Source organism: Acartia tonsa, chromosome 2 (genome assembly GCF_053477335.1).
Source record: "Acartia tonsa isolate MP-2025a chromosome 2, ASM5347733v1, whole genome shotgun sequence".
Lineage (NCBI taxonomy): Eukaryota > Metazoa > Arthropoda > Copepoda > Calanoida > Acartiidae > Acartia > Acartia tonsa.
Window position 1 is genome coordinate 39,671,690 of NC_137261.1, and position 17,030 is coordinate 39,688,719.

The window sequence follows — 17,030 nt, forward strand, 5'->3', positions numbered from 1 at the left end:
CCGATCGGGTTCTCCTTAACAGGGTAGCTTCTTATAGGTTCTGGGAAGGTTTATAACTATTTTGGGGGAGGGTACAACCACCCTCCTAAGAGAAATCGCCCCTAGAAAAAAAATACTCTCCCCCAAAAACTTTTTTAAAAAATTTTTAAACTAAAAATAAAAATGGGGGGGAGGAAACCCACCCCCTCCCCCCCCCCAAAAAAAAAAAAATTATCACCCCCCCAATTTTTTTTACTTTTTCTTTTTAAATCTAATAGGTATAATATTTGGATTATCAAATTTGACTCTCCCCTCCTCAAGTGCCCCTAGAGGCCTCTAGGGCCGTAGCCGCTAGTTAACTATATAAATTAGTAAGCTTTTTTTGTATCTAGAGAAGGATTTCGCTAACTGCTGAACCGATATGGTTCTCCTTTCCAGTGGAGCCTTTATAGGTCCTGAGATGGTTTTAGGCTATTTTATTTCTAATAAAAAGTCTAGGTATGGTTTTAGGCTATTTTATATCCTTTTTACGACATTTGCCCAAAAAGGGTGCCCAAAACCACTTTTGGGCGCCCAAAACCCGCCTAAAACCCTTTTGGGCAATTGGGCCGCCCAATATCAAAAAAAGTGCCCAATTCGACAACCCTGAATGTATGTAAAATGTAAAAATTTTTTGAGAATTTATTTAACAGCTTTTTTAAGGCATTTAAAGTGAGCTTTTCACAAACGCAACAATTTATTTCTCTAAATGTTTTCTAGGTCGTTAAATACTTGTACTTCAAGTGTACTTTTCAAAAAATGTAATTGTATTTATTGCATTTTTGTTCTTTGAAGAAAAATTCCTTATTTGTCAAATGCTAATATTTTTGTGATTTCAGTAAAGATAAAAATTAACCAATACGCTTATAAAAATGTCAAATTTTTGTGTTGATATAAAATGTAATGATGTAATCATAAAGTATCTTTATTTTGACAACATTAAAAGTCAATAAAAATTCAAATTTCAGAAGACATAATGGGTGAATTTAATTTGTCTTGAGTTATGAAGTCTATACCAAAACTTTTTCAACATGTCATTAGGTAAAATTTATGATATACCTAATAACCAGGTTATGATGTACAAGCAGCAATTATTTTTTTTCATCCGTGAAAATTCATCATTTTTCAACAAACAACCTAAGCTATTAACATTTTATTTTAACTACCGGATTTGAAAGACGATGGGGCTGGGGTTGGAACAAAAGTTTAAAACCATAATAGGAGCAAAGTGTAAATGTCAAGTTTTTTTTATACCCACCAACGGAATTAATTTAGATAAGATATTTTTGGGTTTTTGTTGTTTTTGGAGGCTACATCTGTATTTAGTAGGAAGGTCTCCCCCCACCCCCTACAACCAACCAACTGAAATTACAAAATATATTTTTTCGATTTAATTCAGTTGTTGGTTACAGCATAGTAAAGGGTGAGCAAAAAAAAATGCGTAGATTTTTAAAAGTCAAATTGCGCGGCTTGTGTTAATAGTAGAAAAATGTTACGCATACCATTAGAACCAATAAGAAGTCTATTTTTTGGAAATATAAGAACGATTCCTCTGCTACGCATAGTTAGGGAGCTACATGTTAAAATGTCCCAACTGACTTAAAACTTCACTTGCGAGTAAATTTTGGGACATTTTACCACCTAGCTCCTAGATTAATTGTAGCACAGGAACCGTTCTTATATTTCCAAAATATACAGTTCATAGCGGTTCTAACGGTATGCGTAACATTTTTCTACCATTAACACAAGCCGCGCAATTTGAATTTTAAAAATGTACGCGTGTCTTTTTGCAAGAATTATTGTCTAATATTTACTAATATACTCGCAAGTCAAGTTTTAAGTCAGTTGGGACATTTTAACATGTAGCTCTCTAACTATACGTAGCAGAGGAATCGTTCTTATTTTTCCAAAAAATAGACTTCTTATCGGTTCTAATGGTATGCGTAACATTTTTCTACTATTAACACAAGCCGCGCAATTTGAATTTTAAAAATCTACGCATTTTTTTTTGCTCACCCTTTATATGTTTTTTTTTAGGAAAGGAAAGGGAAAAGTGCCTAGGTTGAAATATTTCTATTCCATATTTCTTTTGTACAGATAATTTATATTTTTATCTCAGGAATATATAATCTGCATGAGATCCCCTGCTAAAGGGGGGGGGGGGAGGGGAAGGAAAAAGAGAACATAGAAGCATTTTTTTTCCATTTTGCCACCTAAAATATTAGAAAAATGTGTGGTTGTAGGGAAAAACGTATAAGATAAATAGTAGGTACTGAAAACATTTTTCCCCCTCCTTAGGGGAAAAAACTAGGAGGGGGGGGGGGAGGAAGAAATATTTTACAGCCGGAGAAAATTAATAAACTTTGTATATATTCAGTGACACCCCTGTATATTTTAGGGCGATCAATGTCTGTGTTGTTATTTATCCTTGTACCCTGTGACCTCCAGAACTGGGAAACAACAGCTGTGGTGCTGGAGAAACCACCGCCAGTTGTAGCCCCTCCCCCACACACAATTCTTACAGAGGAGGAATCCACTGAAAAGGTGAGCTTGGGAACATATTTTTTTTTTTAATTTGGTATTATTTGGGATTTAAATAGTTGTATGAAATAGTTAAGTCTAAGAAGTTATTATTTAAAAAAATTACACGCATTAATGAATTTTTATAGGTAAATTTGTCATGTATATTCAGAATTAATTTACAAAAACACTTTTACAATAAAAGATAATAGACAAGTATTTCAGTTACTGTAATATAATAAAAGTTTATGAAATTATTCAATCACTATGATGATTAAAAACTTTGAAACACATTATTTTATATTTTTTTTATAGAGTATGCTATTACACTTATTAGTTCCTTTAAATAGGTATTTTAAATTAGTTTTTAAATCTTTGGGTTCAAACCTTAATGTGTTTTTTCAAAGATCTTCAGTTTTCACTGCCTAAATAACAATACATTAGTTTTCTTTTCCCAAACTGAAAAACTTTGCTATCAAAGTTGATAAGAAATATTGGGACAATAAGAAGCCAAAATCTAAGTACAGATCTGATTATGAGCACAAAGATCCTGTCAGATGTTTCATTAAAATCCGGAATCCAATAGAAGACAGTAACGCTTAAAATGCCTAAAATGTGACCTATTATTGTGAGATTTCTTCCTAGAATTAATAACAAGTTGTTCAGAACACTCTTGGATTTCAGTTTCAATGATGGTTTAACTGATGGAATATTATCAGACAGCTTTGTGGGTTTTATTCTCTGTTCAATGCTGAAAATATCATTTGCCCCATTGTCAGTTGTTTCCAGATTATTGCAGCCAGAACAAACATGTGTGTCATGATCATTGCAAATATTTGTATCATAATCTTCATTCACACTTGAATGTCCTTCCTCCTAGCATCAGAGATTAAGGTATATAGTTGCTTTCCCTGAAAAAGACTGTCTATATTTTTAAAAGCGAAGCTTTTCTATAATTAGGGTCGGTCCGTCCGTCCGTAACGGATAGCTTTTTTCGTTAATTAAGGCATGTTAGAATTGTCCTATCGATTTCAAATTTTGTATAGTGATTCCTGCAGTAATTAGGTACGATTTAGAAAGCAACTTTATATTCATTACCAAAATGTCCGTACGTCCATTTCAAACATGTTGATTTTTTAAATTTTTTAACATCAAATTTTTATATGATCTAATTTTCCGATTGATCTGATTTTTGTATGCTGATTCCTGGGACAACAAAGTACATTATTATAAGCGAAGCAACTCTATAAATAAGTCCTAAAAATGTAAGTATGTCCATAAACAGTATTCTATATCAAGCAGTTTTTCAACAAATTTACTTACAATTTTGCATCGACTCTCATACAAAATATTCTGATTATTCAGTTCTGACACTATACAAGTATTAATGTCCGTTTGTCCTACCGTTTCAGCGCTTCGCTTTTATGGATGTCATCCTTGTTAAAATAAATTAAAATAACAAGTGGTTTGTTTTTCCTTTTCCTAGTCCCTGCAAGGGGCCCTACCCATAAAGGGTTAAACATTTCCAAATGTAACCTAACCCAACCTGACGTAAAGTAATAGACAAACAGACTAAAAACTTCACCCCTCCCTATTTATTTTCAGTATATTAAAAAAAAATTCTTTTGTTTAATGTAATAAATTTTCATTCCTTAAACCCTGCCTGGCATATGATATTTTGTAGTTGGATCATTTTACTCTTTTCCTTTAGCAGGGCAGGTTTAACTCTTATCAGCTTAATATTGCTGGATGATATTGTGATAGAATTACTTGAGAACAGCTCATACTTTCTGGATGTACTTGCAGTCGGGGAACAGGAAGCTTCAATCAATTTTCTACCTTTCTGTTGGTCGGCCTCATATGGGTTGAAAGTAGAAGCTTTTTGCTGGCTGTCCTCTAATTCTAAATTTAGTTTTCTTACATTCAAAGGAATGACCCGATTTTCCATTCGTCTGTTTAGTTTAACTGTGTACATTAAGGTTTTTGGCTTTCTTCTTCTTAACCCAATAATAGTATCTGAGATTACAATAAGTGTACAGGCTATGATGGATAGAAATGTTGCTATGGTCTGAAAAATATTATCCTCATTCTTCTTAAATGGATTTTCTTGAAAATCCAACCCTGTTCCAAAGACCAGCAGAGCATAGGCTATTCCTGAGTCACAGTGACCTTTCTTCATTATGATTTGAAGCACAAGTGCTACAAGGCTCAATGTTGCTAGAAATATTTTGATCATCTGGTAGTAAAATTCATGATTTATCTAAGGAATTGACATAGGTATAAGAATAAAGTCAAAAGGTCACAAGTTAAAATTATTTTTTTTCTTAAGAGTGAAAATTTTTGCAAAGTGTAGGAAAGAAACGGGGGATATCAGAAATTAACTGTCAAGTATGAATTATAATCATCAGACTTTATTAAATTGGAAAATGAAAAATGGAGAAAATGAAACAAATAAATAAATAATTTGACAATATATACTTATATCCCTGAATAAAATGCATTGGATAAATTGCGGCCCAGGAGCGGATTAGGGCAAACAGGAGCAGACAAGCAACAGCTGGCCAGTACACCATGTGTGGGTTCAGGAAAGAACATACCAATTCTGGATGATCAGTAATTATGGTTTCCATCCTAGTTCTGAACACTAATGCAAGGCAGACCAATAGAAATACATACACAATATTCACCTGCACATAAATCAAACATATTTAAATGCTGTTGGGCGCATGAATTCAAAGAGGTAGTTGCACGAAAAGCATTTAAATTTGAATTTAGTGAACTACATATTTTTTCAGTTTAGATAATAGTTTAAACTACATCTTTAGGACATTTATTTAAAAAAAAATAAATTTTCTACCAGGTAGTTTTAAAAATGTCATGATTTGAAAATCACATTTTTGGATATATGTAACATAAATAGCTCTCCTGTTTTCTCAAAAACATCATAATGAATATTTTCGTGGTTTTAAATTGATTGCTATTTGATGTAATACAAAATTATATATGGTAGATTGTATTCCTGTAACTTGTGATTGCAATCAAACTTGTTAAATGCACTTTATGCAACTATCCCTTTTGATATATTTATGTTTGTAAAAAACTTTCTCGTATTCATTTGAATCCGGTGGATAGGAACCGGTTCTCATCCATACGAAAAAACTATGTCTAGCATCGTACCTATTATATCCAGCTTTATGTATGGTTTTACACTTGTTTTAATCCATCATAAACATAAAGAAAACTGCCATAAGAACATTACAAGAAATTTACAGCACACAATAGAATAACTTACCTGATAAATATAAGAACTTAATTTCAGCAGATAATGCAAAAGTGTTTTCATAGAGGGCTGTCCAGAATTTAAATATTGACGCACCAACCATAGAATCGGAAACTATAGGTCAGGGTTTAAGGGATATATTCATAACAAGGCAATTGAAATCTAATTAAAATGAGAAATATAATGAAACAAATTAAAACTTTGATTAAATAACTTAAAACACGCCCAATGTGATATTAGATTAAGAGTTAAAGATTACAAAGCCAATAATATGTTGATGAGTTGTAAAAATATTTAATGTTACTCACATACCTTATCTGGGAAATAGTTCATTAATATCTTAATTATTCCACAAATGCCATTTTATCCTTTTCAAGCTGTAATAGAGGATTACATACACTGAAAATTTTAGCAAAACAAGAAAAAATGCTTAAATGCTTTCTGTAATTATCATAGACCTTAAAGGAAAAACAAAATTACCCCTTAATTACCCACCTAAAAAGTTAAGACTTTAGCTTGTTTCCAACCAAATATGATTTAATTAAAGTACCTAATTTTTTTAAGGAAACAAATGAGAAGACTCTTTCTTTTATTAATGATCATTTACTTTAATTTTATGATATCCCTATATCCCTGTATAAGACAGTATGCACAGTGTATAGTGAATGTGGCAGGGTGGGGAAGGTCAGGCAGGAAAATGGTGACAACTGACAAGGTTATCAGGGATATCCACATGCATAGTGGCATCTTCTTCTATACTCTGGTCAAAAATAAAGATATTATTAATGTCATTAACAGTAGATCAACGTTTTATAAGACTGGTGCTTTCCCTATAAGTGCCTAGTTGCTCCTCTCCCCGGCCCCTACACTTATTAATAAATAAATTAAGAAGGGGGAAATTTTTTTCTTCCTCATATTACTTTAGGTTGGGTTGTATTTTGTAGACATGCAGGGTTAGAGCACTGCAAGGGGTTAGGCATATGGGAATAAATACCTTTTCATTTTATTTTTAATTTATTTTGAAAATGGGGAGGGTTTCAGTGGTTGTTAGGCACTTTGAGGTAAAACACCAAGACATTTGTCTTTAGAACTGTTTGTTAAAAATTACTTTTATGCCATATTTTTCTTATAAGATGGGAATTGAAATGATTTTTCATGTAACAGTAGTTGTTGTTCTGTCTTATTGTTCTTGTATTTTTTTCTTTTATATCTATTGAATTTATTGTCTTGTTCTTAACCTTCCTATTACTTGGGTCTAACTAGATCTCAATTCCATGTTTTGCTGCCATGAGCTCATCTTTAGGTATCTTAAATAGGGATAGACATTCTTAAAACTAATTTACAAATACCATTTTATGGTGTGCATACCCAGTGGCTGTGATTGCAAATTAATTCTGTTGAAATTGGTACAAATTTGGCTAATTTTGTGGCGTAATGTTAGCGTAAAGCTGTGCTGTAACAAAAGGGAAGTTGGTAAGGAGAATGTGGGGGAGTGGGTTGTGGGGAAATTTTCACTTTGAATTGTTTGTCAAAATTCTGTTCCCTTGTCCTTGTGCATACTCATTTATCATTCCTTTGAGTTAGATTTTACTCAAAAAGTAACTAAATCTTATGTTTGATAATCATACAAATCTGTAACCCCCCTGCCCTGCTAGTTTTTTTCAGAGAACATATCCTTATCCTGATCCTCAAGGATTTAGATTATTAGTAACATAATGATGGATTATCTGGCAAGAAAATCCTAAACTTAGAAATCAAGTGTGATAATAATAATTTAGAGCTTTTATTTAGTTTTATCAAGGTTTATATTTAATTATCTTAATTATTCACTAGTGCAGCTATTTCACTTTTAGTTCTATTAGGTTATTAGAGGATTCATAGCAATTGCTCCATAAAATTAAAGAAGGAATAGTCACTGCCAAAAAGATATCCGATTAATTAGCTCATAAATCTTTTAGAATTAAATTGTGTGTTCTCTATTTAAGGAAGAGGAGATATTGGAGAGAGTTCCAGTATTTACCACCTCTGTATCAACTAAGTTGGTCAACCAAGGAGAACAAATAAGGTACATTTTCATAATAGAGCCGGCCGTAATGAAAAACAACTTTGTAAATATTTACTATTAGTTTATTCAACGGCCTGTTTCTAATGCTCATGGTGCTCTGATTAAATAAGACTGTTGATGGTTATGCTCTAAAAACGCACACACTATTATAGTTACAAGAAAGATGCTTAAAATTTAAGAATATATCAAACATAACTATTTTAAAGATTACTTAAAATAAATCAATAAGAGACTATGTCTAAATAAGAATTAGTGTGTTAGTTGGGAAATTATCAAACGCTTTGCACAAGTCAAGGTTTTACTAAATGTTTCGGTAAATTAAATCAAATATTATTCAAAGTTCATTAATTCCATTATTTTTGTATTTTTAAATGTTTAGGTTACCCTGTTTTGTTGATAAATTAGAGGGCTTTGTCTTGCTGTGGAAGAGAGGAGAAACTATTATTTCTGTTGGGAAAAGAATAAGCTTCCCTGACAATAGGTAAAATACAATTTTTAAAATTTAAGTCAACAAACATTCAATGAATGTTTGTTGCTCTAATAAGTAAACATTCACACCCTTCACCTTCATAGGCTGAACTAAAATAAAAGGGGGGGGGGGGGGGGGGTAATGCAACCATCTCGTAAGCAATGATTAAATGGCACTTAGAATTCGAATTTCGATCTGAAATTTTGCATGAGTAATCCTTGGTAGGTCTATTTTCCCTACATCGATAGCCATTTAATCATTGATTACGAGATGGTTGCATTAAAAAAAAAAAAAACCTTATAGTCAAATTATTGTTTTTATGTTTACTAGTCGAGGAGGTGATGAGTTATAATCTTGGTCCAAACAGCGTCATAACCAAAGACGTTAAAAGTTGTATTTTCTACTGATACACTAGATGCGCTACATGTTAGATGTGCGACATTAATAGCAAGAATAAAATAAGGTTGGGGGAATGCCGAGGTCAAAAATAAGTGCAATTCATTAACATGTACAGTTCAGTTTACAATGTATTCACAGGGCTGATTTTCATCAATAGTTGGGAAGTTATTGCCTTTTTGCCTAATGTCACACGTTGATTTCAACAATTCTAATCCAGGCATACATTTCTTTTAATTTCTAGAGCACAGATATTAAGTGAGAAGAACGGTAACTGGTTGCTCATAGAATCATCAAAAATAGAGGATGAGGGAACTTACACCTGCCAATTCTCAGCAGTGCAACCAAGGGTTAGTAGTTTCAAGTGTTTTAACATATGCTTGGTATTCATTAATTTCTAGTATTTTATAAATATGTTTGAAGAATTCCTTTTTTTGCAATAGGAGAACAGAATTTATAATTCCCTTTAACATTAAGAACAGTTATTGATCCCGTAGAGGAATATTAAAAGGATGGGGCGTGGATTTACTAAAGGAAATCCACATCCGAGTAAGTTTGTGATTTATCTGTCAAGTTTTGAACGAAATATCTAAATCCGAAATCTGCTTGGAATTAAGGGGGGGGGGGGGCGAAAGTGACACTTTTTGAAACCAAAACTTAAGTCAACAAAGGAACTCAACTAAAAAAAGAGTTACAGGTCTGAGATTTTGCATGGCAGTTGCTTTATAGGGGTCAATATGGAACTGTGAAGAATCGGCGGCGCAACCGCCGTTTCCCGCCGAAATTTTTTTTTGCCTTTTCTCGGCGGTTTTCGGCGGTTGCGCCGCCGTTTCTTCACAGTTCCATATTGTACCCCTTTAAAGCAACTGCCATGCAAAATGTCAGACCTGTAACTCTTTTTTTTTAGTTGATTTCCTTTGACTTTCAGTTTTGGTTTCAAAAAGTGTCACTTCCGCCCCCCCCCCCCCCCTTTTGTCAAGTTTCTCAAATTGACACCTTTAACTTTTTATAAAAATTAAATCCAATAAGTGTTAAAGGCTACAATCTCACTAAGGGGGGGGGGAAGTTTTGACACATTTGCGTAAACAGTGAGTATAGGCTTTATCTTTGGACTGAGAGGATAGGTTATTAGGGATAAAATCATTCTTATATGATGAACTTCCCCCAGATTTAAGATTTTTTGGATAGACCTCCAGGTTCCGGAGCTCCAGGCCTCCAGGTCCTCTCTGTACAGGTAAAAATTAAAAAAAAAATTTTTTTGAAAAGTTAAAAGTCAACTTATGAAACAAAATATGCATTTTTTTCTGCAAATATGTGAATAACATTCAAAAATATGCATATTTTGTTTCATAAGTTTACTTCTAACTCTTCAAAAAAAAATTATTTTTTAAATTTTTACCTCTACAGAGAGGACCTGGAGGCCTGGAGCTCTGGAACCTGGAGGCCTATCCAAAAAATCTTAAATCTGGGGGAAGTTCATCATATAAGAATGATTTTATCCCTAATAACCTATCCTCTCAGTCCAAAGATAAAGCCTATACTCACTGTTTACGCAAATGTGTCAAAACTTCCCCCCCCCTTAAACACTAGCGGATTTTTGAGGGCGGGTACCCTCCCCAAAATAGTTCTAAATCTTCCTATGACCTTTGAAAAGCTACCCTGTAAAGGAGAACCTTATTGTTTCAGTGGTTAGATAGTTCCTTCAGGACAGACAGATAGAGATCCTGTTACTTTTATATAAGGACTGTAATGGACAAATTATTTAAGGAGATAGAACACCGAGTGTTGATCCGTTCCTTGCCAGAAGTTCATGCCGTCCAGGATCATGTGGCAGTCAGGCAGGAGTAATTGATAAGTAAAAATGCATCTATCTGGATTTTTTACCTCAAAATTAACAGTGATATAATTTATTTTTCGATTTAAGCATTTTGAAAATGCATAATCTGAATTTTGAATTTTTAGATGAAATTTTGTCATTCGTTGGCTGAACTTTAGAAACTTTTATGAAATCTTGAATAGGTTGGACAAACAAGCAGTGCTTAAACTTTTACATAAATAATTTTAATCTATAGAAGGGATGATATTGTTTTATCATATTTAGGGGTACGTATATAAAGAGGACTATGCACGAACAAGAGCAAGTAATTCTAAGCACCTTCCAGCAGTGATTCTAAATGTTTTTTTTGGTATATACTAGGGTTATGTTTAATACGTTTTATCGACTAAAAAAATTAAGTTTAACAATATTTTTCCATAAATAAAACTTTGAAATGTTAAGCACTTTTTGACGAAATATCATCAAATGTTTTGTTGAGTTCAAAAGTTCAAATAAAATAATACGCCAAAACACAATCAAATGCTATAGATTCACCATGTTTTCTATGAATAAAACTTTGAAATGTTAAGCACTTTTTGACGAAATATCATCAAATCTTTTGTTGAGTTCAAAAGTTCTAATAAAATAATACGTTAAAACACAAGCAAATGCTATAAATTACAAAAGTACACTAATAAAACTTTTTACAATTACAAATTACCATTTCTTTTTCTAAATTAACATTTTTCATCAAAAAAGTTCACTTTGGTGTCATAAACATTTGATGATATTTAGTCACAATATGTCTATTATTTCAAAGTTTAATTGTGAAACCAATTTTTTAAATCGATAAGGTCTTATCCCTTTAATCATTTTATCATACTTATTCTTTATTCTTGGATATCAGGGAAGGGGATCTGGTCCATCTATCCTGTTATATAAAATCTGGGTATCCACAACCTGAGATCAAATGGTTCAAATCTAGTAAAGGGTAAGTTGTCTACTTTCCTTTTAAAATAATAGGATTTTACACATTATCTAGCAACCAACAAACTGTTCATGATGACACAAATTCCTATAATAAAGTAACAGGATGTTTGTCTGTGTGTCTGTTTGTACCGAAGAATCTCGATAACCGCTGAATCGATCTGGTTCTCCTTAACAGGGCAGCTTCTCATAGGTCCCGGGAAGGTGTATTACTATTTAGGTGGAGGAAACCACCACTCTCCCCAGAGAAATCGACAAAATTAAATTAAATAAAAAAACGACACCCTTCGGACAAATTTTGCAATTAGCTAAAGACATAACTAACACCATCAATCGGTGAGAAAAATATTTTTCGGAAATAGCTGAATTTAGCTGTAAAATAATTTTACATGTCCATAAAGGCCTTTAGGGGCATAGCCGCTAGTATATATAACTTTCTACTCAAGAAAAGTAGGATATAACTCATTTTGTGGTATATAAAAAAAGACTAAGTTTATTACTCTTAAAATGATATGTAGCTACTCCTGCTTAACTTAAAACTAGTGGTTGTGCCTTTAGCATCTAAGGGCTCTGTACTGGAAGGGATAATAAGGGGGCCATATCCAATGATCCATCCTGGCCTAGCTTATCTTTTTCAGTGCTATGCCTCCAGGTCGTTTTATCCTCCCTTTCTAGTATTTACGTTTACCAGTGGGGTTCTATCTTGAGCACTTCTTTGGAATCCTATTCTGTTCCATTCTGAGCACATGTCCTAGCCACCTTAGTCTTTTTTTTACTTCTGGCTTGGTATTAATGCAGTTAGTTTTGGCATACATTATTAAATATAAAAATCTTATTCTGTTTATTAATGTTTATATTTTAGGAAAGCTCCCACATATCTTGTAAATGGGCCACAGCTGATTCTTAAAAATGTGACCCACTCAACAGCTGGCATGTACAGGTAAATATTTTTTTTAATTCGTAGATTTTTCACGTATTATTAGATTTTTGTCTCTATGACCTATCTCGAATCTTTCCGTCTCAGCTAGAAAAAATATACATATGTTTAATATACCTACTGAATTATTCTGGAACATTTCGATTAACTTAACCATAATTTCTATATTTCCATGTAGCACGTTTATACTTTATGTATCTCAATGTCTGTACTTCTTTACTTTGTATCGTCTTATATGTTTTGGGAAGGTTTATAATGAAAAGGGTTCTACAACCCTCCTAAGAGAAATCGCCCCTCCCAATTTTTTTTCTTTTTAAAACTAAAATCGTATGTGGTTAGTTGCAACCCCTCCCCCCTTCTAAGGGTTCACAGAGGCCTCAAAAGCCATAGGCGCTAGTCACCAATAAATTACAACTTTACCTTTTAATTTAGAAAATGTTACCTAGTAGACTTAGTTTATAATGTTAGTTTGATATTCTATAAATATTCTAATTTAATTTTAATGTTGCAGGTGTCGAGCAGACAATGGTTTCCCCCAGTATAGTGAGGATATTGTTACTGTTGTTGTACTACACAAACCTTACATTATTCAGGAACAATTAAAGTTGAATTTGGAATCATCTTTTCTTCTGTTACAATGGAGGGGGGGCACTTAGAATCCGAATTTCGTTTTGAAACTTGGCATGAGTAATCCTGGCATTGGTAGGTCTATTTTCCTAAAATCAAACAAATAGTTGAAAAAGTAACTTTTCAAAATTAGCAGTTTTTGGCCATTTTCAATTCAAATATAGCATTAATTACGTAGGAAATAACTTTTTGAAACATTTTTTGCTTTAATTCTTGTGAAATGATACCAAAAACCATTTTCTAGATTTCTAATTACGTAGGAAATAACTTTTTGAAACATATTTTTGCTTTAATTCATGTGAAATGATACCAAAAACCATTTTCTAGATTTCTAATTACGTAGGAAATAACTTTTTGAAACTTTTTTTTGCTTTAATTCATGTGAAATGATACCAAAAACCATTTTCTAGATTTCTAGTGGCTAGCGGCTAGGTAGAGTTTGATGTGTATATAGGGCTTGTGACGGATTGGCCCTTAAAAAAATGGCTTAACGGCTGAGCCGCCAGCCGTTAGCCGTTACTTTTCCAACTTTTGTTCGATTTTGGGAAAATATACCTAACAAAGTTTACTCATGCTAAGTTTTATAACGAAATTCGAATTCTAAGTGCCATTTTCCCATTGATTACGAGATAGTTGCATTAAAAACCTCCCACTTATTTATAAATAAAATCATAATTATTCTTAAAATAATGTAACAGGATATATGTATGTTTTTGTAGCTTAAGATCTTGCTAACCGCTGGGCCGATATGGTTCTTCTTCACAATGAAACTTTAATATAGGCCAAAGGAAGGTTTATAAGTATTTTAGTGGTGGATACCTCCACCCTCTCAAGAAATATAAAAATAATATTTCTTACTAATTTTTTCAAAACTAAAAATGAAAATGGATGGTCGACTTTGAATATTAAGGCAATAATTTATTTAGTATTTTTATTTTTTTACTTCAACTTGAATTGCTACAAACAGGATGATGGTAGCAGTTTTGTACACGCCGATGGAAAGACTAATGCCACGCTCTCCTGTAAAGTCTCAGCCTTTCCTAAGGAATAGTTTCATATTTTCATACATATAAATTAAAAGTAGTACAGGAAACTTTAACTTTTGTTGAAATTCTTAAATTTTTTTTGTATTAATGGATAAAAAATATGAAGTAAATTCAGGCAAAAGTGAGCTGGTTTTACATAGACCATATGGGAAAAGCGCATGGTCTTGAGAATGCCACTATCAACGAGAGTGAAGACTCTGTGTACAGCATAACACTTTTGGCGCCAAATGCCAGATTAGGCGAGTACGAATGCCGCGCAGTAAATGAATACGGCGCACAAAAGGCGCGAATCAAAGTTTCAAATTTGGTTGGACCTGTTCTGTTTGAAAGTCATAAAGTAAGTTAAAACTTTTTTATGAACATTTTTACAGGGTACTAGGTATGCAAGAATGAAAGGAAATAATATAAAAAAAATATGGCATTCAACTCTAGAGTTTTTTGGGGGCGGTATGTTAGTATTTTCCAAAATATATGGTTAAAATAATGTTTTAACGAATTACCACCTCTATTGTTGGATATATAACATATATTCTATCCTACACTTCTAACGTTAAATTGCCAAACCAATTTATGATAAAGGTACAAATCGATTTTTAAGAAAAAATACTAAATGGGCCTTAATCATTTGATCTCATCTGTATAATAGACTGTAGGTACTGTTATGTTCCTCTAATGGTACTTAATTTTTCTCTAATAATAATATTTTTTTTTCTCAATTTAGATAGAAAATGGAAGTAATATTTACAACCTGACCTGGAGTGGGGCAAGCATGACCACAGTTACCAAGTTTAATCTCAATATTTACAAAGATAACAACGAGCTTATTAGTACACCAGTCAAGTATACCAGTCATACAGGTCAGTCTATTATTCTATGTTTAGGAAATACATGGAATAGTTAGTATATAATGTCATAACTAGTGTATAATTCTATCTATATTGATTCTATGTTTAGGAAATACATGGAATAGTTTGTATATAATGTCAGAACTAGTCTATAATTCTGTCTTTAATGATTCTATGTTAAGGAAATACATGGAATAGTTTGTATATAATGTCAGAACTAGTCTATAATTCTGTCTTTAATGATTCTATGTTTAGGAAATACATGGAATAGTTTGTATATAATGTCAGAACCAGTCTATAATTCGATCTTTATTGATTCTATGTTTAGGAAATACATGGAATAGTTTGTATATAATGTCAGAACTAGTCTATAATTCGATCTTTATTGATTCTATGTTTAGGAAATACATGGAATAGTAGGTATGTCAGAACTAGAGTATATTTCTATCTATATTGATTCTATGTTTAGGAAATACATGGAATAGTTAGTATATGATGTCAGAACTAGTCTATAATTCGATCTTTAATGATTCTATGTTAAGGAAATACATGGAATAGTAGGTATGTCAGAACTAGAGTATAATTCTATCTATATTGATTCTATGTTTAGGAAATACATGGAACGGGTGGTACATTATGTCAGAACTAGAGGAGAATTCTATATATACTGCGTCTGTGGCTGGTTTCAATTCTCATGGAGAGGTATTTTTTAAAGAATATGGATGACAACATCCATAAAAGCGAGTGTCTGAACTTTATAGATATTACAGTATTCTAAACAAAAATGCAAGTAAACAAATTGATTAAAAATAGGTATACACTATACATACAGTAAACTGTTTTAGGACATACTTTTTCAAAACAATTAAAAAATCGATATGTTTAATTTTTTTAAATGGACCTACTGATTTTCTTGTAACGATTATAGTGTTGCTACGCTTTCTGAATCATACTTAACTATTACAGGAATCATTATGCTAAGTTTAAAATCGATAGGACAAGTGGTAAACGTCAAAATAGTGATAAAAGGACAAAAGAATACTTATTTAGGGACCCAGGTTCGGGCCCTGGAAGTTTGGACCAGAGAACAAAGAAAGTTCGGTATATCGGTCAAGCGGACAACCAGCTCTAGTATCACTCACTCTACTCACCTATTTGATGTTGACAAGATATTGAAAATTTCCTTGACATCTTGCAGAAGAATACAAGTTTTCTGAAAGCATAGGAACACACAAGAAGTTGATTTGAGAAGAAATCTATTTATCATAATCAACAAACTAACCAAATATTATTTTATTTTTATTGTATTTATCCGTTTTTTGTATTTTATACTTATAATGTAGTGGTCTGAAAATTTAAACTAATTGATATTATAATATTTTGATCCTTTACCTAAGACTTGTTATACGTATTTCAATGTTAAAGGGGTAGTTGCACAAAGTGCATTTAAACTTGAATTTAGTGAACTGCATATTTTTTTTCTGTTCAATAGTTTAAAAATAGGATTTATATTTGAAAGAATTTCAATTTTCTACCAGGTAGTTTAAAAAATATCAAGACTAAAAATAATATTTTTTGCATATATGCTTCATAAATGGCTGTCCTGTTTTCACAAAAACAGCATGATGACTTTTTTGTTGGTGCCTAATTGATTGCTATTTATTGTAAAACAAAATTATATATGTTTAATTGTATTCTTTTAATTTATGCTTGCAATCAAACTTGTTAAATGTACTTCATGAAACTATCCCTTTAATTTTCTAAATGTTAGTTTATATACAAAAAATGATATAATTATATTTCTCGTATTCATTCGAATCCGGTGGATAGGAACCGGTTCTCATCCATACGAAAAAACTATGTCTAGCATCGTATTATATCCAGTTTTCTACGAATATAGAAATGTACAATCATAAGATTAAAACCAGTTTTTTAGCCGGTGCCTCCGGCACCTCGGGGCTAAAAAAACTAGTTTTAATCTTATAATTGTACATTCTATATCCGCGGAAAGCCGTTAATAATAC

The 17,030-nt window shown here is 32.3% G+C and overlaps 2 protein-coding genes across 2 annotated transcripts; both read left to right on the forward strand.

Moving 5' to 3' along the window:
* The first annotated feature begins 251 nt into the window (after positions 1–251).
* LOC145312547 (lachesin-like) lies at positions 252–13,144 on the forward strand. The gene is made up of 10 exons (XM_080151802.1): positions 252–779; positions 814–1,059; positions 2,417–2,562; positions 7,804–7,883; positions 8,263–8,364; positions 8,993–9,098; positions 10,516–10,586; positions 11,472–11,555; positions 12,414–12,491; positions 13,000–13,144. Exons 2-10 carry the CDS (start codon positions 1,050–1,052, stop codon positions 13,142–13,144), a joined length of 822 nt encoding a protein of 273 aa, XP_080007928.1. The 5' UTR covers positions 252–779; positions 814–1,049.
* Positions 13,145–14,054: 910 nt separating this feature from the next.
* Positions 14,055–16,760, forward strand: LOC145311817 (uncharacterized). The gene is made up of 5 exons (XM_080150806.1): positions 14,055–14,158; positions 14,275–14,498; positions 14,883–15,018; positions 15,617–15,708; positions 16,057–16,760. The coding sequence occupies exons 2-5, from the start codon at positions 14,307–14,309 to the stop codon at positions 16,180–16,182; spliced, it is 546 nt and encodes a 181-aa protein (XP_080006932.1). The 5' UTR covers positions 14,055–14,158; positions 14,275–14,306; the 3' UTR covers positions 16,183–16,760.
* The last annotated feature ends 270 nt before the right edge of the window (positions 16,761–17,030 follow it).

Bases quoted from the DNA above. Each gene is read 5' to 3' on its own strand.
- LOC145312547 (XM_080151802.1), top strand. The intron at 8,365-8,992 runs GTAAAATACAAT...TTTAATTTCTAG, and splicing joins ATAAGCTTCCCTGACAATAG to AGCACAGATATTAAGTGAGA. The intron at 11,556-12,413 runs GTAAGTTGTCTA...TTTATATTTTAG, and splicing joins TGGTTCAAATCTAGTAAAGG to GAAAGCTCCCACATATCTTG.
- LOC145311817 (XM_080150806.1), top strand. From the start codon at position 14,307: ATGGGAAAAGCGCATGGTCTTGAGAATGCCACTATCAACGAGAGTGAA. The intron at 15,019-15,616 runs GTCAGTCTATTA...TTCTATGTTTAG, and splicing joins CAAGTATACCAGTCATACAG to GAAATACATGGAACGGGTGG. The intron at 15,709-16,056 runs GTATTTTTTAAA...ATACTTATTTAG, and splicing joins GTTTCAATTCTCATGGAGAG to GGACCCAGGTTCGGGCCCTG.